Source organism: Lontra canadensis, unplaced genomic scaffold, assembly GCF_010015895.1.
Source record: "Lontra canadensis isolate GAN:19392208 unplaced genomic scaffold, GSC_riverotter_1.0 scaffold125, whole genome shotgun sequence".
Taxonomy (NCBI): Eukaryota; Metazoa; Chordata; class Mammalia; order Carnivora; family Mustelidae; genus Lontra; species Lontra canadensis.
In genome coordinates this window covers 5432838-5454800 of record NW_022631119.1, presented here as the reverse complement: position 1 = coordinate 5454800, position 21963 = coordinate 5432838, and the positions used below count along the sequence as shown (strand labels likewise).

The window sequence follows — 21963 nt, the reverse complement described above, 5'->3', positions numbered from 1 at the left end:
GGCTTCCCCCTCTGGATCTCGGAAACCCAGAGGCTCAGGGAGGAAGTGTGGGATAGGGGGTGGGGGTGCCCTCCTAGGGATGACCCAGGATCAGGGCCTGGGCTGGGGAAAGACAGAGCCAAGAGCGGTAGGGGGCAGGGGTTACCTTTAATGCTGCATTTTGTGCCGAATCCCTATGATGCCCTGTCCCTGAGTATCCCTGCCCGCCCTCCCCCCAACTGCAGGGTGGGCACAGGGCCCCACCCTCTGGGGTACAAAGGAATAAATTAAGCGACCCCCACCCCCCTTCCCCAATAAATAGAGCGAGTATCCTGCCCAGGGCCTCCCCCGCCTTGTGGCACAGCAGGCCGGGGCGGGGCCTGGGGTGCTACATTCATGGCTGCCCAGGCGGGCGGTGGAGGGCAGGCGTCAGCGGGAGCCATGGGCCCCGCACAGGGGCACGGTGCTGTCCTGGCTCTGCCCCTCCATGTCCATGTCAAGCAGCGTGGGCTGCATGCCAGGGAGTCCGGGGCTCTCTGGGGTGTCCGGCCTGCTGGGAGGCGAGATGCCGAGTGTCCGGCCAAAGGAGACCAGTTTCCAGGGGTCCAGGCGGGGGCGGCTGGCAGCCGGCCGGGGTCTTGGGGCGAAGGTCAGGGTGGTAGGGCGGCCAGGGAACTCAGGGGGCCGGCGGTGGGTCGGGAACAAGGTCTGGGGGTCGGGCAGGCGGGGGAAGTCCAGGGGGTCTCGAGGGCCTGGTAAGAGAGGATCAGATGAGGTCAATGGGGTGGGCCAGAGGGTGGCACTGAAAAGCCAGGACCTTTACAGGAGAAGTGGAATTTCTGACTTTTTTTTGGAAATACCCGCTGATGTTTGGCCCGCTCTCCAGCTGGGGCAAGACCTTGGCCTCGGCCCCCAGCACCCCTAAGTGCTCACTCATCTGGGAGTGACTCTGAGCATCTTCCTTAAGCTGTCACAGCCTGTTCCCCTGTCACCCCTCTAGATAAAGCACTCCCCCCCAATCCCACTCTGAAGTGCGGGGTGCGGGCACAGAGCCCAGCAGAGAGACCTGAGGCACAGTACTGTCTCCGAGGGGTGGGACAGCAGCTCCCTCCCTGCCCAGTGCCTGGCAGTAGGTATAGCCCATTCCTATGCGATTCCTACGCTGATCGTCTTTGGCCTTGTTCATAAATGCACAGGGAACAGCGTCTGGTACAGCAGACCCCCCATAGCTGTTGCTGTCGCCAGAAATGTCACCCGCCTGGCCCCTGGAGGCACTTCCGTTTGCCACCTCTCCTGCATCCCGGGGCTCGACCACCCAGCAGTGAGGACCGTGGGGACACAGACCCTAGCATCGAGGGGGTCACCGCTGGGCTGGGACCTTGGACCGGGGAGGGTGGGGAGGGGGGTGGCTTTCTGCACCCTGGCTGCCGGGCGCCTCACTCACCAGGGCGGGGAGCCGCGGGCTCAGGCGCCCCCCGCTGCCCCAGCGCACCATCCGACGGCGTCCGCCGGTGCCCGCGGCTCACTGCGCGCGCGGCCGTGACGTGGGTGGGCGTGAGCGACTGGCGGGGGTCTTTCTTGAAGCTCTCCAGCTCCAGGTCCACTAGGGGATTGGTACTGGGCGGGGAGGGGGGCGGGGAGGGCGCAGCCGGCGCGGCCTCGTCGCTGTCGGAACGCAGCAGCGAACGCGTGGAGTTGCAGTCAGACACGGACGACAGCGACACCACGGTGGCCGAGGGCGCCAGGCCCGGGACGGGGGCCGCGTCGTCGCGGCGGCCGGGCGAGCGCCCGGGCGGGCTGAGGCCCCGCGGGAAGCGGCCGGCGCGGGGGAAGAGGCCGTCCAGCCAGCGCCGCTGCTCCTCGCAGTCCGCCGCGCGCGCCTCGGCCACGTCTGCGCCCAGACCCACGGCGCCCAGTAGCGTGGCGCAGCCCAGCAGGGCCAGCTCGCAGCGCCGCCGGCCGCCGTGGCCCGGCCGGGAGAGGGGCGCGGGCGCCCCCGGGGAGGGCTCGGCCGGCAGGGGCACGGTGAGGTAGGACGGGGTGGTGTAGGGGGAGGGGGGCACGCTGTTGCCTCCGTCCGCCTCCGCGAACTCCTCTGCAACCGGGAGAGGGCCCGTCACTCGCCTCCCGGGGCTGGCCGCCCCCCACCCACCCCGCTGTCCCCACGCTGCCCGGGGGACTCGGTGGCAATGGGGCAGCCCCAAAAGACCCTCGGGGCAGCGCGGCCACCAAGTTCCACCAAACATGGTTCTGGACTCTTTCCCGCCCCAGAGCCCCATGCCCCAGGGAATGAGCCTGCAACCAGCGGCTGTTCCCGGACCTTTCCAGGAATGTTGCCGACCCACAGGTCCAGTGCCGCGGCTCCCTCCCGGCAAGCCCCCAAACCCCCAAGCCGGCAAGCCCCAAGCCCGCAAACCCCCAAGCCGGAGGAGCGGTCACCTCTTCCTCTTGGGTTATGTTTCCCTCCGGATGCCCCTCCCTCTCCATTTTAAAGGCACCCTCACCCTCTTACCCATCTCATTGAGGCTGGCGAAGCCTGGGGCGATCGGTGTATGTTTGGGGGATTTGCCCAGGTTGGGGGCGCTTGATGACCACTGTTTGCTTCCTTCCCCCAGGGCCTTCAGCCTGCAGGGAGCACCAGAGATGGAGGAAGAGGGTTACAGTGCCGGCCTGCTGGCTGTGGGGGAGGGGGCCTGGGGGCCAGGGGCAGGGCCAGCGGTGGGCTGTCAGCGGCAAGTACCTCTCCTCCCCTCCAGCCCGCTCCTTCTGCAGGGTGGAGCTGGGTCCCCAGGTCCGGCCCTTCTTCTTGCCTCCAACCAGTTCTTCCTTCTTTGGGGGCCCGCTGCGGCCCCATGTCCCACTGCCACCACCGCTGCTGCCACTGCTGCTGCCACCACCGTCCACAGGTGTCACTGGTCAAGAGAAGCTGCTGGGTTATGGGGTCTTGGACAGTCTCTGCCCACTGTGCTCCCCGCCTCACTCTCAGATCCACCCTCCACCAGCAAGTCCAAGGGACCTTGGATTCTAACTCCAAGCATGACCCTTCCCTTGCTTGTTTCCACCCCCCTCCACCCCCAGCCTTGGCCCTTGCTGGTCCCTCTGGCAGGGACATACTTCCTTCGGATCCTGGCCCTCCTCTCTCCTTCTCACCCCGCAGGTCCCTGCTCAAACCCCAGCTCCTTACACGGGCCTTCCTGATGTAAAACAGCCATTTTGCTCTTTTATTCCCTTCCCTGCTCTCCTTTACAGCACTTATCGCTACGGGAAACTGTCCCCCTAACTGACTTGTTGGCTTGTTTATTCTGTCTCTCCAATGAGAATCAGGGAGGGGACCCTGCCTGTCTTGTCCCTGTTGTTCCTGTTCCTCCGGCTCAGTGCATGGTATGTGTGCAGAGAAAGTTTGTTGATGACAGATGGGTCAGGGCCTGGGGGAGATACTCACAGCGAATGGCCCTCAGCCGGGGAATGATGCTGGGGCTCGCTGGGGGGCTGGCCCCGTCGGATCCTTTCCGCTTGTCCAGGGTTGGAGAGGCCTGGACTGTGATCTTATGCTCGAAGCCTGCAAAAAGAAAGAGACTTTCCTGAGCAAGCGCCTCCATGGGTAGCCAAAGAGAAGGTCTCTTTGTAGGACAGAAGGAGTGCTGTAATGTTTTGCATTCCCAAACTGCCCAAGTTACCTGGAGGCCAAGGATGGGGGGAGGGTGCCCACTTTGGGGCCTCCTGCACCTCTGGGGTAAAGGGCAGCCTTCTAACCTTGACGAGCCCACCAGAGACCTCTGGCACATGCCGGAGGTTGAAAGGAAGGATCCTAATTGGTCCCTAATTAACTAAGGATTGACTATGGATCTAGGCCTAATTGTCCAACGTGGTGGCCATTAGCCACACGTGGCCACGGAGCACTTGCCGTGTGGGATGGCCGCTGAGGAACTGGAGCGTTTACACTTCATCTGTGTGGTTGCAGTGGATTTAAACTTAAACTTAGAAATGGATACTCAGTTTGGTTATTGAAAACCTTGAAGTACGTTTGGAACAACTTGGGTATGTGAATCGTGTGTGTGTGTGTGTGTGAGTCTACTTTCCCAACTGCAAATTTCATGAAATCTAAATGCAGATCAAGTATTTTTTGATGCAAATTTAGTGCCTGGACCAAGTCAGATGCACTGTAATGTGTATGCTGGGTTTCAAAGATTGAGTATGAAAAAAGAAGGTAAAATCCCTAACAACGTTTCTTGTGTTGGTTACATGGGACACCATAACATTTTGGATCTATATATTGGGCTAAATAAAATACATTGTTAAATTCAATGCCACTTATTTCTTTTTCCAGCTTTTAAGGCGGCCAGGAGGAGATTTAAAACTTAGCTGTGTGGCTTGCATTAGGTTTTGTTGGCCAGTGCTGTTCTGAGCACTGCACTATGGCTTCAATATCCCAGAGACAGAGTTGAGCAGACTTTACAGGGCTTATGGAGGTGAGCACTGTAAGGGTCCCTAGGAAGCAGCCTTTGGGAAAACAAGAGCCCAAACCTGAACTTGAAATTGATTAAGCCATGTGAAACAAAAGGGCTGAAGGTCAGCAATTTCACATGGTTTAATACCACTTTATCAGAAATGTAGGGGAAGGACGGGTGTGTTATGCGATGCCAGGGGGATCCAGGGGATGCAAGCGGCAACATCCGCTCCCATTGTGGGAGATGCCATGGATAAATGATGTTCCTCAACAAATTTCTGGCAAGCCAGAAAAAGCAGGAGACTGAAAGATAATTAAAAAACAAACAAACAAACAAAAAACAAAAAACTAAACTAAAACTAAAAAAAAAAAAATAAATAAAAATAAAACAAACAAAACAGGTGGGAGAGGAAACAACGAAGAGAAGTAGAGGAATGAATACCTCGAAGGTCATAATAGAGGTTACTCTCGGTGGAGGTGGGGGTGGCTGGGGGTTGGTGTTCGGAAGGGGCGTGAGGGCACTCGGGGTGGCTGGAGGTTCTCTCTGCCTTCATGAGGCGGGGACCTATATGTGCTCCCGAAGCTGTACTGTTTCTGGTCTTTTTCCACATGCGTGATATAGTTAGCAAGAAAAAAAAGTTTACAAACTAAAAGGAAGAGGAAAAGCCCTTGTTAGGCCTGGTCCCGGCAGCCTCTGGGGCGCGGGGCGGGGGGCGGTACCGGAGGGCAGGCTGATGTGGCTGCCGCCTTCCCGCAGCTTGAGGAGGCGGCTGCGCTTGAAGTTGCCCTTGCGTTTGCGGACCCGCGGCTTCTCCTGGCTCAGCTGGCACATGAGCAGGTGCAGCTCCCGCTCCACGATGTCCATCTCGCGCTCCGCCAGCTCCTGCTCCCGCCGCCGCAGCTGCTCCTCCTGGAAGCGCTGCTCCTGAGCGGCGCGCAGCAGCTCCTCCTCCCGACTCCGGAGCTCCTGGGGAGGAGACAAGCGGCTAGGGACGAGGGGGCATACCTATCTGCCCCCTAGCCCCGTACCCACCTCTCTCCGCCCCCCCTCCACCCCCCGGGGATGCACCCGCGGCTGCTGTGGTCGGGGCATAGCACGAGCATGACCAGTGATGGGGCAACTCACTCTTTACCGCCCTGTCAGGAGACAGGACTGTTTTAGCACAAAGAAAGGGGTGGCTTTATTTTTCCCCCCTTTGATTTTTAATTTTTTGGCTCCTCAATTTGGAAAACTTCAAACATCCAAAAAAGGCAGAGTAGTGCACCAATGTACTGTTCACCACTGGAGGTCAGCCACTGTTCATACTTTGCAAAGCTGCCTTCATGTCACGTCTCCCTTGCCTCCCCCGTCCTTCCCATTCTGGCTGTTGGGTTTCAGAACCCCATAGATCAGGCAGTATCACTTGTAAGAATGTCAGTGCCTGGTGCCTTTTATTATTATGCAAAGAAGCCCCCCTTGGCTCTGGATGGACCCAAAAACTGCAGCTCAGGGGAGGGGCCTCTGCACCACCGAAGGCCCCGGAATGCAGGCTCTCGCTTCATCCCACCCACTCTGTCCCCTGCCTTCACCTTCTCTTTGGTCCGGAGGTCATCGAACATATGCTGAATTTCCAGCTTCCAGTCTTCCTGCAGCGAGTGGAAGGACTCCAGTGGCATCTGGAACAGGGCTGACTGTTCGATGACTTCAAGCTGCTTCAAGATGCTCCCGAAATCTGGCCGCCCGTGGGGGTCTGGGTCCCAGCATTCTGGGGTGGGGGTGGGGAGAACAGCGGTGGGAGGGGAGATGTCAGTGGTCGTGCTCTGGGGCATCACCTTGCTCCATGGAAGGCAGGACTTCAGGGGACTGTGGACCGACAACTTCCACGGAGCCGAGGGGAAGGAAGGCAGAGCCAAATTCCGGGCAACATTTCACTCAGTGAAACCCTGGGAGAGAAACCTGGGGACCCGCTCCCTCATGTGTGGCAGAATCAAGGATCAGGGAGGAATCCCAGGGCCAGTGAATGCTAACAGCTGGCCTGAGGAGCCGTGGGCCTGGCCAGAACAGGAGTCTGGGGGCCATGGAGGCAGTCTGTGGTCTGATGGTTGCGGCCCCTTCTCCCTCATTCCTGGGCCCACTGGGATGGATGGGTGTGAAGGGGTGAGGGCTGGCCCGAGGGCCCCTGCCACCCGAGCTGAGCCTATCTCCACAGGGCCCTGGCTCACCCTCCAGGAGGCGGGCAAAGGGCTCGGGGCACGTGGAGGGGATGGGCAGCGTCAGCTTGTTCATAGCCACGCCATACGCCACGGCCAAGGCGTCGATTTCACGGTAGGGGACCTCACCCGTCAGCAGCTCCCAGAGCAGCACCCCGAAGCTGCAGGTGGGGAAGAGGGAGGGGTGATGCTGCAGCCCACCCCAATCCTCACCTACACCCCAGCCCTGCCTCCGGTCCCCTGGGGGGGCCTCCCTCACCCCAGCAACCCCCAGTGAGGCCACAAGGACATGATTGACCTCTGCCGGCCTGATCTCAAATAGATGTTATGGGGTTGGCTCTCTCTGATGTCTTGCCTTTGCTCTCTCTCCCCTCACCCCTACCTGAAAACCTTCAGTGTGTCCCCTGTGCCCATGGGGCAAAGGCACTTTTCTTAGCCCTGACCTCTGATGACCCCTGTAGCCCCTGCCTCTAAGTGCTCTTGCCCCTGCACCAACCCCAGCATCAGCTGTGGTCACGTCGAACAAGTTGAACCAGCCCTGTTCTTCCTACCCTATGGCTTCGCACATGCTGTTCCCTTTGTCGAGGACATCCTTCCCTTTGCGTAACTGTCCTTTAAGTCAGAATTCAGGTACCCTCTCTACCAGGAAGCCTTCCTTGATTCCACAGCCTCCAAAGCTAGGTTAGAGGCCCCTCCTCTATGTTCCCACAAGACCCCTCAGCACTTACCTCTAAAAACAAGTTAACACTATTTAACATGTATAAAGCACTTACTCCAGGCCAGCACCGTGCTAGGCGCTCTCAGTAATCCTCACAACAGCCCTGTAAGGCAGAAGGTATGGGTATGACCCCCGTTTTATCTGGCAAGCAGGCTCAGGCTCAGAGAGGCTAAGTTGTCTGCCTAAAGGTCACACAGCCAGTAAGTGGACAGATCTCAGGCCTGCTTGAGGCCCATGGCAGTGTCCTTAATGGATATGCAACACCGGGGCGTGCACCCCTCTGCTGGTCCCCTGCGGGTCCACCTGCTCTGGGAAACTGAGCTCCCTCAGGAGCCTAATGACCATCTCATGCAGCGCCCGGCATGTGGAAGGTCCCCGGGCTCCCCTACATCCACGCGTGCGTTCACTCCACATAGAAACACATCCCCTCTGCGCCAGACATTGTTCTAGGCCCCGGAGCAAGAGGGACACCATGTCTCCTCTCCTCCAGCTGGCAGCCTCCCTTCTCACGGCCTGCACTGGGACTCTGAGTGGGGCGTATCCTGTCTGAAATCATTTTCCATCCTCCTTTGTAGCTAAGGGAGCCTCTGTGGCGACAGCCCCGGACAGTGGGATGGAGGAGGCTATGTCCGCTGCAACTAACTTCCGGGAAGTGTCCTTAGAGAGAAGGGGTGTCTTTTCTGCTTTTGGCCTTCCTACTGGCTGTAATGTGGTCCTAAAAGCTGGAGCCCAAGCAGCCACTTTGGATGTTGGATGATGAAGCGAGCTTGGGAACAGAGGCCACGCGAGGTGGAGGAAAACAGCAGTGGCGTGAACCCCGCACCTCCCCCGCATCGCTGGAAACCCGTTGGGATGTTTGGACTGTCATGACGACCAGGGAGAGCGATGACGTCTGGGGGCCACGAACCATGTATGCCTGGTGTCCTGAAAAGTACAGGTGGGACCACACAAGGAAGAATGACTTTGCCTGATGTCAGTGACACCCCTGTTGAGGAACCCCCTTATCTAGGATCCTGAATTCCTATTGCGGGGGGCCCCACAGAGGCCCTGGGCTTTACATGCAAGCAGAAGCTTCCATTTGTTGCGTTTGGGGTTTTCTGCTCAGAGATCTGGCTCTGTTAAATGTTCGGTACCACAGATGAATGCTTCAACATAAAGCCACTCAGAGCCTTCTCCGAAGGGCTGCACTGCTCTCACGGAGACCTCCTGTCTGATTTGTCTGCCCCAAAGCCATGACTTTGCTGCTTGGTCCATCTGGAGCCTCAGCTGGGGACTGACCTGGGTTGGGCTCCCTCCCAGGAGGAGGCCAGGGGTTGAAGAGGTCCAGCTGCCACCAACCAGCCTCGCTGGTGAGGGCAACAGCCTCCTCACTGGCGCCCTCCCCCACTACTCCTGTCCCCCACAATCCTGTCCTCATCCTCCAGCCCAGGGAGCCTTGCAACACTCAGCCAGACCATGCCATTCACTAAGGCCACTCTCGGCTTTCGCCCGCACTTAGAATAAGGCCCAGTGCCTGGTCCCTCGTCCCGCTCTCTCCTCTGTCATTTCCTACCACCTCTCTCCTTGCCTGCTCTGCTCCAGCCGCGTGGGCCTCGTAGTTGTATCTGGAATGGACCAAGCTTGTTCTCACGCTGGTGTCTCCTTTGTGGGCCCTGTCCCCATTGCCTGGGAAGCTTCTTCCCCCAAACTGCACAGGGCTGGCTCCATCGTGTCTGCCCGAACTCAGTTCAAGTCTTGCTTCCCAGCAAAACCTTCCCCAAAGTCATCCTGCGGCTTTTCGATCTGCCCCCTGGCTCTTGATACCGTCTGCTACTTTGTCCTGGGGGTTAGCTCGCTATCTTTTGAAATTATTTTAGGACTTTTTAAACTCAAAACCAGCTGTTTTCCCAGGTTTTTTGTGTGTTTATTTACTTATTTACTATCCCCATGGCCAGGAAATGTGTCTACTTTTATTTCCTGCCGTATCCCTAGCACCCAGAGTAGACAGATGGACGGACGGCTGGGTGGATGGGTGGATGGACGGATGCCTCCAAAGGCCTCAGTTTCCTGCTGACAAGTGGGGTGGCATGCTGGATGGTGTCTGAGGGCCCTGGTGCTGATACCTTATCTCTAGATCTTTGGAATTTTCCACTCGAATCCGAGTCCTCAGCTGCCACCTGACCACATGGAGCAGACACCCGCTTTGGTGTCTGCCAGCCTGACCTTGCCAGCGGGCCCCTTGGCCAGACCCGGATCCTCGCTTCAGTGGGAGACCGCCCCTCCCACTCTGTCACCCCTCCCCCCGCCCCTGCTCCCCCATTGCCAGGACTCCCCCGCCGCCCCCATCAGCACCTCCAGACGTCACTGCTTTTGGAGAAGAGGGAGAGACGGATAACCTCTGGAGCCATCCAGGCGTAAGTCCCCGCAGCACTCATTTTGGTGGTCTTGTGCCACTCGCGGGCGAGGCCGAAGTCTGTGATCTTGAGCACCGTGTCTGCGAGGTTGTGGTTCTCGATGGCCTCCAGGATAAGGACTGGGGGGTGGGGAGGAAGAAAGGCGGGTCACCCCACAGCTCTGGGCTGCAGACCCGAGTGTCCTGGCCCCTGCCTCAAATGGAGTCCCCGACTTGTTCTCTCCCTCACCTTGAGCTGTCCATCCCCCTCCCCACAGTGGCTCCTTTCCTGGTCTGGAATATCGTGGACCCTTCCCTGCAGTCCAATCCCTGCCCCAGGCTCCCATGAACGCGGAGGGGATTTCTCCTGGGCCCACTACCCTCCTCACTTCAACCTGGGCTCTGGGGAGCTCATCGCAAGGTCTGTAGCCAATGCCTTGGTTCTCCTTGGTCTAGGCCTTGAATTCCCAGCCAGCCCAGAGGCGGGAACTACAGGCCATGAGCAGAAGGGATGAATGTGGTTCTGTCTTTGTTACCCCCTGTGGCAAACTGCATGGGCGGGGGGCGGGGGGGTCATTCTACTTCCTTCTGCAGCATCACAGTCCTGGCCATGTGATTGTGCCTTCCTCTCCCCCCGGGAAAGAGGCAGAGCGCATTTCCCCCTCCTTGACTTCCGGGTTGTTAGCCATGTGACTTGTTTTGGTCAACAGGATGAGGCTGAAGTGACAGAATGCCAGGTCCTAGCCTAGGCCTTGAGAGGCCTCACCCGCCTGCCTGCCCTCTCAGCTTCTGCCACCACCGCGAGACCATGCTCTGCTCGGCTAGCCTGCTGGTCCAGAGTGCAGGGGAGCTACCTGGAGTCAAGGCTCTCCGGCTGAGCCCAGCCTACAGCTTACCCTCTGGCAGGCGTGCATGTGTGAGCAGCAATGAGTGACATCAAGTTTTAAGACACTGAGTCTTGGGGGTGGCTTGTTTCACAGCATTAGGGTGACAAAATCGGACAGACATATCCCCCAAGCATATTGAGTGGTTCCAGCTTGCTGCCTGGGATGGTTCCTAACGATGATTATAATCATGGCTGGTTTTATCAGCAGTCCGTTATATGGCATGCACTGTGCTAAGCCCTTCACATGAATTAATTAGAAAGCAGCCCATTTTATCGACTAGGCTCAGAGAGATGAAGTCTCCTGGCCAAGATCATACGGCTAGAAAACTGTGCAGCAAAGACCTGATCGAGATCTGTCCCGAGAGCCCAATCTCTTATCTGCTATGATGTTCTACCAGCTTCTACCAAACGGAGGCCCCAAAGCGTACAGGGTCCTGCCTCGGTTTGAATCCCGCTCTGCCGCTCACTGGCAGATCCTTGTTAATGTATTCTTCTTAACGCTAAAATTTCTCCTCTGTTAAATGGAGACAACGGTAATATTTACTCTAGAGGGTTGTAGGAAGGATTTAGGGCCTGAAGCTACAGTACTTCCTTACAAAATCCTGGCTATTATTATTAGTGTGCGACGTCCCCGTAATTGGTCCTTAGTCCTCCACCTGGATCTTTAATCCTTTCTGGCTACATCTCCCATCATCAAAGCCCAGAGGCCTCCCTCAACTCTCTGGCATGTGACTCCATCCCTCTCTTCTTGGTCCCCACCTCTCCTATTTGTGGGGTGACCCTGTGACAGAGGGAACACCCTCCCATCTGCGTCACCCCTGCATAGAAACCCTCTAATGGCTTCCACGGCATTGACTAAAATACCCCAAATCCTCATCATGGCCCCCAGGGTCATCCTGATCTGGGCCCTACCTACACTTCTGACCTCATCTTCTAATTCTGCCTCATTCCTCTTCTTCCAGCCCCTCTGGTCTCCTCGCTGTTTTGTCCAACAAGGCATGTTCATTCCCACCTTGGGACCTTGGGTCGTCTTTGCTCAGGCCTCCACTCCAGGACTGCCTCCCCTGCCTATCTGACTCCAAGAGCTCCTTCTGCCTCATCTGTGATCTACTTTATTTCCTTCAGAGCCCCTGATACTCTCTGGAAATTGTCATCTATCTCTCTACCTACCCATTTAAATAACCATCATCTACTTCTGTTTACTGGCCCCTAACTTCCATATGGGGAAATCTTGCCTGGTTCACTTCTGTAATCCCAGAGCTTACGATAGGGCCCATATACTTAATTCTGCTTACTGGTTGAATGAACCAGTGTATGTGCCACACCAGGAGAGGGGCTCCTTTGAGAAAGAGGAATGGAGGAAGCCGGGCTGTGAAGTCCCATGACCTGTCCCAGCCACAGACCTGTCCCACTGACTGAGCCTACAGAGCCCCAACAATCCTATGTACAGTAGCAATGGCTGCAGGAAACCTGGCGGCACGGGTGTGTGTCCTTACACTCCACCTTTAGGCTGTTGAATCAGCAGGGGTGAGGAAGGGCCAAGAGCACGGTCAGCCTTCAAGAGGACACGCTGCCCATCCTGCCTCCACTTGCCCAGCATATCAGAGCATCAGGGAAGGCAGGAGCCATCTGTGTGTCTCTTGCTCCATTCCCCAGCCCTGGCACAGCGCTTGGCACCCCTCGAGCTCCTGGCAGCTCTGTTAGTGCCCAAATGTGAGGCCTAGAAGGTAAGGAACACACATCCTTCTGCTGCAGGGGCTTTGCTCTTGCGGAGCAGGTTGGGGAGGGCAGAGCGACAAAATTGTAAAAAAAACAAACAAACAAACAAAAAAAAACAACCCGCAAGATGAATTCAAACAAATGTCAAGGTGCGGAATTGGCAGAAATCAGAAGTAGATGAGATGCAGGGGTCCAAAGGTGAGGGCAAAGGGGAACCCGTCACATTTCAGGTGAGGCACACTCTGGCCTCATTCACTGCTGAGCCCTTTCCTTAACGCATGACTTGGCCCAACAAACACCAGATGAGAAAAGAAAGAATGAATCCATCAGTGTGGAAGGAAAAGGGAGTGAGGTGAGGCAGAGGAAGGATGGGAGGAGCCAGGAAGGTAGGCTTTCCCCTGCTGTATACTTAGGACCCTGGGCAGGGGGTGTGGCTCGGGAAGTACTGGGGAATGAATGAAATCTTTAGTTTGTGAGGACCACAAGGGTGGAAACCACTGGGAAGAGGTGCTCAATTAACATGTGCTAACATCATGAGAAGCTCCTGGACCTAAGTGGGGGTCCTGGGGAGCCTTCCCTTCTGCCTGGCCCCAGTTCCCATTCAACCAACCAAGCAACTTCTGAGAGACTGGGATAAGCCCGGAAGCCTGGAAGCTTTTACATAAGGCACATCCCGCTTCCTCCTCCCTCACCTCCACTTGGCCTCCGCTAGCTGGGGTAGAGGCCTGGGAGGACTCCAGGAAATGGTTCTCAAGTGGGGGCGGCTTTATCCTCCCCCCACCCCCAGCGGACGTTTGGCAATGTCTGGAGACAAGTTTCAGTTATCATAACTGGGGATGGGGAATGCTCAGGGCATCTGGTGGGCAGAGGCCCATGAGCCTGCTAAAGAGACCCCGACACATAGGGCAGCCTGCTCCGATCCTCTGGCCCCAAAGGTAAATAGTGCCGAGGCTGAGAAACCCTGACTCCAGGCTAGGCTCTTTCTATCCCCGCCCTGCAGACTCTGGCATTGGGGCTGGACAGCGAATGCCATGAGGGCGGCCACTGCATCGGTGCTGTTTGATGCCAGGAGGGCAGGGCCAGTCACACAAAGCGACTGTGACTCTGTAGTCTGGGGTACAGGTGGCCCCTTGACCTTTCTGAGCCTCCTTTTCCTCCCTTAATGGGCGAGGCCTGCCTCACGTGGCTGGGAAGGTATACTCCTGCCCCTTCTCACCCTAGGCAGTGTCTTCTGGTGTCCCCATTTCCCACCACCTACAATTGACCTCACAAGATTCTGTAGAAGCAAGTTTTGGGGGGAGGACACCACTTACTGTTGATGGACTTGAGGTCCCGGTGGATGATGGGCACAGGGGCATCATTGTGTAGGTAGTTCATGCCCCGGGCCACCTGCACAGCCCAGTTGACCAGCACGTGAGGGGGCACCCGGCGGCCTGCCAGCACCCTGCTCAGTGCGCCCCCCCTGGCATACTCCATCACCAGGCAGAGGTGTGGGGGGCTGAGGCAGGCACCTCGGAGGGCAATGATGTTGGGGTGCTTCAGTGCTCCGAAGAGCCGGGCCTCCTGGCGCACCTGCTCTGCTGTCACTGCCGGGTCCCGCTCAGGGTCCAGCCGGGCGGCCTTGACAGCCACCTCCTCGCCGCGCCACAGGGCCCGGTAGACCTTGCCAAAGCCCCCTACACCGATGATCTCCTCTAGCTGCAGCTCGTGGAAAGGGATCTCCTGGGGCAGCTGGAGGCCCGCGGGCGCGGCGGGGGCGCCGGGGGCTACGTAGTTGCTGGGGAAAACGCCCACACGGCCGCTGGGTAGCTGCCCGGTCCACCAGCCCTCGTCGCCCGACACCGCACAGTCCTGGGAAAGCACCTGGACGCGGTCGCCCCTCCGCAGGGTCAGCTCCTCATCGCCCGCCGCTTCGTAGTCGAACACCGCGGTCCAGACGGGCCCCGTGGGGGTCGTGCCCCACTCCTTGGCCGTCCCCCCCTCCTCCTCCTCCATGGGGGAGGGGCCGGGGGCTGCGGGAGGCCGCTTCACACTGGCTGCCCGCGGGATGCAGAGGGGGGGCCCCGGTGGCCAGGATGGGGGGCAGTCCCTGCGGGTTTTAGGGGGCTCCTGGTGGCCATGGCCGGGGGTGGGGCCTCCGCAGGAGCAACAAAAAGCCTCCTTAAAAGGGCAGGGTCGTCCCCTCTGATTTAGCTGCCCAAGCGGGGCGGGGTGCGGGAAGGGCGGCGGGTTCACCTGTTCCCCCCAAATGTCAGGGCGCTAAGAGGGCCTGGCCGCGCGGCTCCCGAATTCCTGCCGGGGCCCGCCGGTGGTGGACGAGGGTGAGGGAAGCAGGCAGCCCCCTTCCCCGCGCCTCTCACCCCGCGCAGCTCCACCGGCGGCCCCCGGCTCCGCATCCCGGGCCACGACTGCCGGGCGGGGTGGGGGTGGCTGGGCCCGGGGGGGCGCCTGCCCCGCGATGGGGTGGCGCGCCCCTCGGCCTTCTCACGCGCGGGGCGGCCGGCCAGCCCCCATCCTCAGCACCGGCCTCCCGGTCGGCCCCAGCCCTGCCCCCGCCCGCGCCGCTTTCCGGGGCCGCCGGCGGTGCCTGAGTGACGTGCTCGCCGCCGCCGCCGCGGTGCCGCCTGGGAGTTGTAGTCTCCGCCCGGGCGGCCTCGAGGCTGTCCCCTAGCCCCCAGAGCCCCGCTGCCAACCTCGGGCCACAGTGGGGACCCCGCGGGGCCGAAGGAATCCTCCCGGGGAGATAAGCCTGGCCTCGGACCCTAGGACCCCCTGGGCCGGACGCCTGGCGGAGGGAAGGAGGAGGGGGCCAAGCGCTCCTCACAGACCCTGCGGGTCCGCCGCTCAAGGTGGGATTGACGGCGGCTGACTGGCTTAGCAAAGCGAAATACAGAAGCTGCCTGAGTGGTGGTCACTGCCTCCAGCCTCTAACGCGGCTGGGACAAGGTCCTCTTTGCTGGCCGGCCCCTCAGGGTCCCGACCCGAGGTGCACGTCGGGAAATGTAGTCCGTTCTCGGACCCGCGCGACAGGAGGCGGCCCCAAACACTGGAAGCGTGTTGGTGGCTCTTGCAAGCTAGGGGGTCCGGCTGATGGAGAGGCCTCAGCGGGGAAGACCCGGCAGGCAGGACGTGTTTACTGTCCGTGGGGGAAATCACAGCCATGTCTTTTCCCACCAGTTCTGGGTTCTTCCGCCTCAGCAGTCAAACCTCATACCCTCGAGAATTCCCCGCGTCCCAGAATAGGAACTTCAATTTATTGGGGCTTAACGCGCCTCTTGTGCTAAGTGCTTTGCACGCGGGGAGCATCATTAAATTCTCGCAGAGACCCCATTTTACAGATGACGTGTTAAGAAGCAGAGTCTCTTGTCCGAGGTCACAGAGGTGTAAATGGCAAAGCGGGAATCAGAGGCAGATTTTTAAATTAAACATGATTCTTCAAACACACTGCCTTCCCATTTAAAGAGTGAGGAAACTGAGTCCTGCAGAGGTTCAGTGACTGGCTCAAGATCTGTAAGCTTGTAAGCGGCAAAATTCTGGGCCTTTTCCCGTGGCTTTTCCTGGGTGGCCCGGAGGTCTGGAGGTAGGAGAGAAGAGAGGAACTCTGATGGGCTGTGGTTCCCAAGGTCCAGAGAACTACCCCCCAACCTTCACCCTCCCTCCCCAACTTAGGACCTATCAAGAATGCTTGTTAGAAGACAGAGTCGCCCACTTATTCTGAGTACAGGTGATTTTGCCGTAACTGATATACGCGTTCCTGAAAAAAATTGGAGTTCTACAAAACTGCGCTATAAATAACAAGGCTTTATAGGAAAAATAGAACTAGGAACAGATTGTTCAAAACGTACGCAACTTTATAATCAGAGAGCTACGAAACCAATAAGACATACCAATGAGAAACCAGTAGAAATACTAGCACAGTTAAATTTCCACGGACATTCGCACTTAGGAGCGCCTTCAGTCCCTTCTTTGCAGTCTTTAAAGGCTGGGGCTTGTGCTTCCTTCTCGGAGATGCTGGTCTGGAGGTAATAATTTCTAATGGAAACCATTTCCATCAAAATTAAAAATCTGATTGAAGGTGTTGTCTCCCATTAATCTGTCATTTTGATATGAGAGAATATCATTGTAGTTTCTTCATCTGCATTCACAGCTTGGCCACATACCATAACATTGCAGCAAGCATTATGGTCTTTAAACCACCAAAAGGAGCCTCTGTATATCTAAAGGAAGAGCCTTCTGCAGATTTGCTGCTTTTTGTGTGTAAAGGTCCTCTTTGATCACTAGGCTTCCTCTTTTAACTGTGAGAACGCTTGCCCCTGATTGCTTCAAAATATTAACTTCCGGGAGAAAATTGCCCATTAACCAACATGCTTGTGTTTTGCTGACATTGTTACTCTGTTTACCTTGTGGGTTGATTCAAATCAGAGAGAGGCAGGTGGGCGGCAGAACAGGTGGTTTCCAAGTAGCTGTCTAGACTTGGGTGAGGAAGGGGAGCCTGCTTGATTCTAAGCCTGGGGCATCCTGTAGGGTAATGGGGAGTGAGATAGACCTTGTCAATGCCATAACAAATGCCTTGGATTTTCATTGAGCTTGTAATGAATAAGTTACTAATTTGGGGAGAATTTATGATTTGTGATATTGATTCTTCCATCTTGGACACAGGTATAATTTTCTCCTGGGATATCTTACACATGCGTTCTCTGGTTCACTCCCTGGGACTTTACTGTTTTTACTTATTTATTTATGACTTGGATTTTTTCTTCTTATCAGTTACGGCTATTGTGCTTTTATTGCTAATGTTGTATCTGGCTACGTTATTGAACTCGCTCTTACTTGTTTTAATTCTCCATACTCTCCTGGCTAGATGATCCCTTTGAGGTAACAAAATGACAGCTTAATATTTCCACCTTTATAACTCTTTGCTCTCGCCTTCCCCTTTGGCTAGGAATTCCAATGCAATGTTACCTATAGTGGTGATAATGAACAATCCTTATCTTGTGCCAGGCTTTTTTTTTTTTTTTAATATTTTTATTTTTTTTTTAAGATTTTTATTTATTTATTTGACAGAGAGAGAGAGAGAGAGAGAGATCACAAGTAGGCAGAGAGACAGGCAGAGTGGCGGGGAAGCAGTCTCCCTGCACAGCAGAGAGCCCAATGTGGGGCTCGATCCCAGAACCCTGGGATCATGACCTGAGCCCAAGGCAGAGGCTTAACTAATGCATTGAGCCACCCAGGCGCCCCATTGCGCCAGACTTTTAATACTATTTCCTTTAGGGTTGTTTTGCGTTTGTTTTCAGAATGGAATTGGCCCGTGGTTTTCTTTCTTGCCCTGTCCTTGCCCAGTTTTGACAGTAGGGAAATGGTAGCCCTGTTCTATGATTTGGGGGAACCGTCTACCTTATTCTGCAATCTGGAACGGTTGTGGTTCAGTGGAGTTATCTGCTCTTTCAGCATTTGACTGAAAGGTCATCCATGCATGGTACCTGTCTGGTAGTTCTTTGTCATTTCAACTTCTGTGGGTGTTGGTTTATTTTATTATTTATTCATTACTTTCTCCTGGAGTAAATTTTTGTAATTTATATTTGCCTACAACAATCTCTGTTTTATCTAGGATTTCAGATTCATTTATACATGTTATTTTTTATACTTTATACATGTTATTTTTTATGACTTATTTGCATCTGAAGTTGTATTTCCTTTGGTTTTCCTGGTACTTATTTGTTCCTTCTCTTCTTTTTTCTGCAAAGTTGTCCAAAATTTTATAGTTTTATCAGTGTTAAAAAACAAACCAGATTTTGTTTACTGATAATCTCTCCTACTTATTTTTGGGGAGGGATTTTATTTTATTTATTTCTGCTTTGTTGATTCATTCTCCACATTTCTCCCCTGCATTTAGTTGTTCTGTGTACTCCAGGTCTTTTTTTTTTTTTTAAGATTTTATTTCTTTATTTGACAGAGAGAGAAATCACAAGTAAGCAGAGAAGCAGCAGGAGGGGGGAGGGGGGAGGGGGGAGGGGGCGGGGGGGCGTGGGGGGGAGCTGGGAAGCAGGCTCCCTGCTGAGCAGAGAGCCCGATGCGGGGATCCATCCCAGGACCCTGAGATCATGACCCTCATGACCTGATTCGAAGGCAGAGGCTTAAACCAGTGAGCCACCCAGGCCTCCTCCAGGTTTTGATATGTGGTACTGATGAAGTTCTAGAACATAGGTGAGGTTCGGTGGGGTGAGGTCCGGAGCCGATGACCAAGAAAGAATTCTTGAGACATCTTTGGTGCAAAATGGTGGTTTATTAAAGCACAGGGACAGGACCTGTGGGCAGAAAGAGCTGCTGCCCTGCTATCCTGAGGAGTCGCTGATTATATACACGGGAGTTGGGTAGGTGAGGAAAAAGGGGGTGTTAAGAAGGGTTGTCGCGGTAAAGAAGACTGTCAGGATACTGGAGCTCTGGTTATTGTCAAGCCAAGGCTGTTTTTCCCTCTAACGAGGCACTAACATGAAGACAATTGGGAGTTTCCTGGTGGAATGTCACATTCCTCCTCTCAAACATCTTTGTCAGTGAGTTTTAGGTTTAGAAGAAATTTAACTTTATTTACATTTCCTTCTGCCTCCTTCAGTTTTATGGAGGGGAGGGTGACATTAGGGCTTGAGAAACTGAGTCACTTGTGCCTGGAAGTTGGGCTATTGATAAGATAGCTTCTTTGTTGTGAATCACTAGGACATTTGTAGACCAAAGGAGGCTCCTGTCTTGCAGGATTGTGATCTCTGCAAGTTAACTATTTGTTTTTCTTTTAGGGCAGCCAGGGGTGCCTGAGGAATGTCACACATATTACCGAGGGGAGCGGGTGGAGAGGGGGTGCAAGGTGCCAGCTTTTGCTTTGTTCTCAGCCAGACTTCTGCTCCTTCATCAGTACTGTTTTTTGTCATTCAGTTCCCCAAAAATGTAATGTCGATTAACCCCCAAATTACTTAGAAATGTATTTTTGACTATCTGTGTACCTGGATTTTTCCTTGATCATCTTTTTGTAATTGATTGCTGGTTTTATTCAATGAACATGTTCTAAATGATACAAATTCTTAGGAGTGTGTTGAGATTTCCCTTTGGACATAGTATGTGGGTTTTTTGTTTTGTTTTGGAAGTGTTCTCTATGGCGGTTTTTAAAAAAAAAAATTAAAAGATTTTATTTATTTATTTGACAGAGGGAGACACAGCGAGCGAGAGAGGGAACACAAGCAGGGGAAGTGGGAGAGGGAGAAGCAGGCTTCCCGTTGAGCAGGGAGCCAGATGTGGGACTCGATTCCCGGACCCTGCCTGAGCCGAAGGCAGACGCTTATTGATTGAGCCACCCAGGCGCCCCCTGTCTGTTTTTAAAGGATGTGCATTCTGATTGTTGGGATCACAGATCTGACCATTCGGGTTTATTAATTCTCTACATCTTATCTGCTACACCCTTAACTTTTTTCCTGTTTGATTTGTTGCCTTCTGGAAGGTATAATAAACTCTCCCACTTTTAGTGAGGATATGTCCATTTCTCCATTTAGCTGTATCAGTTTTTGCTTTATATATTTTGAAGTTATGTTGTTGGTGAATGAGGATTTATGATACTAACATGATATCAGTGAATTATTCCTTTCATCATTATGAAATATCCTTTGTTGTCTTTCCTTATGATTTTTGCTTGTATTGCTTCCTTTTCTTTCTTTTTTTTTTAAGATTTTATTTATTTGACACAGAGAGAGAGAGAGACAGCAAGAGAGGGAACACAAGCAGGGGGAGTGGGAGAGGAAGAAGCAGGCTTCCCACTGAGCAGATAGCCCAATTTGGGGCTTGATCCCAGGACTCTGGGATCATGACCTGTGCCGAAGGCAGACGTTTAACAACTGAGCCACCCAGGTGCCCCTATCAATTTTCTTTTTTTTAATCTGTGAAGGCAAACATGTGACTTTCCTACTTTATTCCATAATATAGTGCATTACATTGTTAACTTTCCAATGTTTACTAAAACCTACTCAATGCCATTTTATTTTCAGTACATTATTTGTATTTGCTTATCTAATATCTTATCTAGGAATTGTATATGCATTTATTTATTTTTTAAATTTTTTAAAAAGATTTTATTTATTTACTTGACACAGAGAGAGAGAGATCACAAGTAGGCAGAGAGGCAGGCAGAGAAAGGGAGAAGCAGACTCCCCACTGAGCAGGGAGCCCGATGTGGGGCTTGATCCCAGGACCCTAAGACAGTGACCCAAGCTGAAGGCAGAGGCTTTAACCTACTGAGCCACCCAGGCACCCCTGCATTTATTTATTTTTTTTAAGATTTTATTTATTTATTTGACAGACGGATCACAAGTGGCAGGCAGAGAGAGAGAGGAGGAAGAAGGCTCCCCACTGAGCGGAGAGCCAGACGTAGGACTCGATTCCAGGACCCCGGGATATGACCTGAGCCGAAGGCAGAGGCTTTGACCCACTGAGCCACCCAGGCGCCCCTGTATATGCATTTAGAAAGTAAAATGGACCTCTAATATTCTTTTCCCAGATTGTCCTTATTCGGTTGAGGAATCAAGGATATACCAGCTTCACAAAATGAATTTCTTTCCTCCCCCAGGCCCCGGTAATAATTTGTATATGGTAGGTGTTATTTGTTCTTTGAAAGTTTGGTAGAACCCCCCTGGTAAACATTCTGGGGCTTCTTTTGATTAAAGTTTCCAGTTCTTTCATGGTTGTTGGTCTATCCAAAAGTTACTGTTTCTTCTTGTTTCAGTATTGGTATTTTCTCTTTTTATAGGAATCCATCCATCTTGTCAACATTTTAAAATGTATTGGTTTAGGGGTGCCTGACTGTCTCAGTCAGTTAAGTGTCTGACTCTTGATTTTGGCTTAGGTCATGATCTCAGGATTGTGAAATCAAGCTCTGCATTGGGCTCCACACTGAGTGTGAAGCCTGCTTAAGATTCTCTCCCTCTGCCCTTCCCTGCCCCCACTAGTGCATTCTCTCTTAAAAAAATGCACTAGTGGGGCACCTGGGTAGCTCAGTGGGTTAAAGCCTTTGCCTTCGGCTCAGGTCATGATCCCAGGGTCTTGGGATCGAGCCCCGTATCGGGCTCTCTGCTCAGCAGGGAGCCTGCTTCCTCCTCTCTCTCTCTGTCTGCCTCTCTGCCTACTTGTGATCTTTGTCTGTCAAATAAATAAATAAAATCTTTAAAAAAAATGCACTGGTTAATAGAGTTAGAATTTTTATTTTATTATTCTAAAAATATTTATATCTGTAGTTCTTTCTTCCTTTTCACTAAGAATTACATTTTTATTTGGCATCTCTCCATCAGCTTTCCCTGAAGCATTTCAAATAGCCAACATCTGTGGTTTTTTTAAAAAGATTTTATTTATTTCTTTGACAGAGAGAGAGATCACAAGTAGGCAGAGAGATGGGCAGAGAGAGAGGAAGGGAAGCAGGCTCCCCGCCGAGCAGAGAGCCCAATGCCGGGCTCGATCCCAGGGCCCTGAGATCAGAGGCTTTAACCAACTGAGCCACCCAGGCGCCTCTCATATATAATTTCTTAAGCTAAGCCTTTCTTCACTTGTTTTCAGTCTTCTTTGATAAAAATGTTGAAAGCTAGAATTACCCTTCAGACACTGCTTTTGGTCATGCTTTTGTTGCC

At 54.1% G+C, this 21963-nt stretch overlaps 1 protein-coding gene across 1 annotated transcript; it reads right to left on the bottom strand.

Moving 5' to 3' along the window:
* Positions 1-128: 128 nt before the first annotated feature.
* On the bottom strand, positions 129-14305 carry MAP3K10 (mitogen-activated protein kinase kinase kinase 10). Its single transcript, XM_032841716.1, has 10 exons — positions 13624-14305; positions 9666-9846; positions 6629-6777; positions 5996-6171; positions 5147-5393; positions 3422-3538; positions 2720-2891; positions 2492-2604; positions 1424-2074; positions 129-731 (listed from the first exon to the last, which is right to left on the bottom strand). Exons 1-10 carry the CDS (start codon positions 14303-14305, stop codon positions 409-411), a joined length of 2811 nt encoding a protein of 936 aa, XP_032697607.1. The 3' UTR covers positions 129-408.
* Positions 14306-21963: the final 7658 nt, after the last annotated feature.

Excerpts from the sequence above, each read along its gene's own strand:
- MAP3K10 (XM_032841716.1), bottom strand. The coding sequence starts at position 14,305 with ATGGAGGAGGAGGAGGGGGGGACGGCCAAGGAGTGGGGCACGACCCCC. Across the intron at positions 3,539-5,146 it reads CCACATCAGCCTGCCCTCCG|GCTTCGAGCATAAGATCACA; the intron begins GTACCGCCCCCC and ends TTCTTTTTGCAG. Across the intron at positions 2,892-3,421 it reads CCGGCTGAGGGCCATTCGCT|TGACACCTGTGGACGGTGGT; the intron begins GTGAGTATCTCC and ends TCTCTTGACCAG.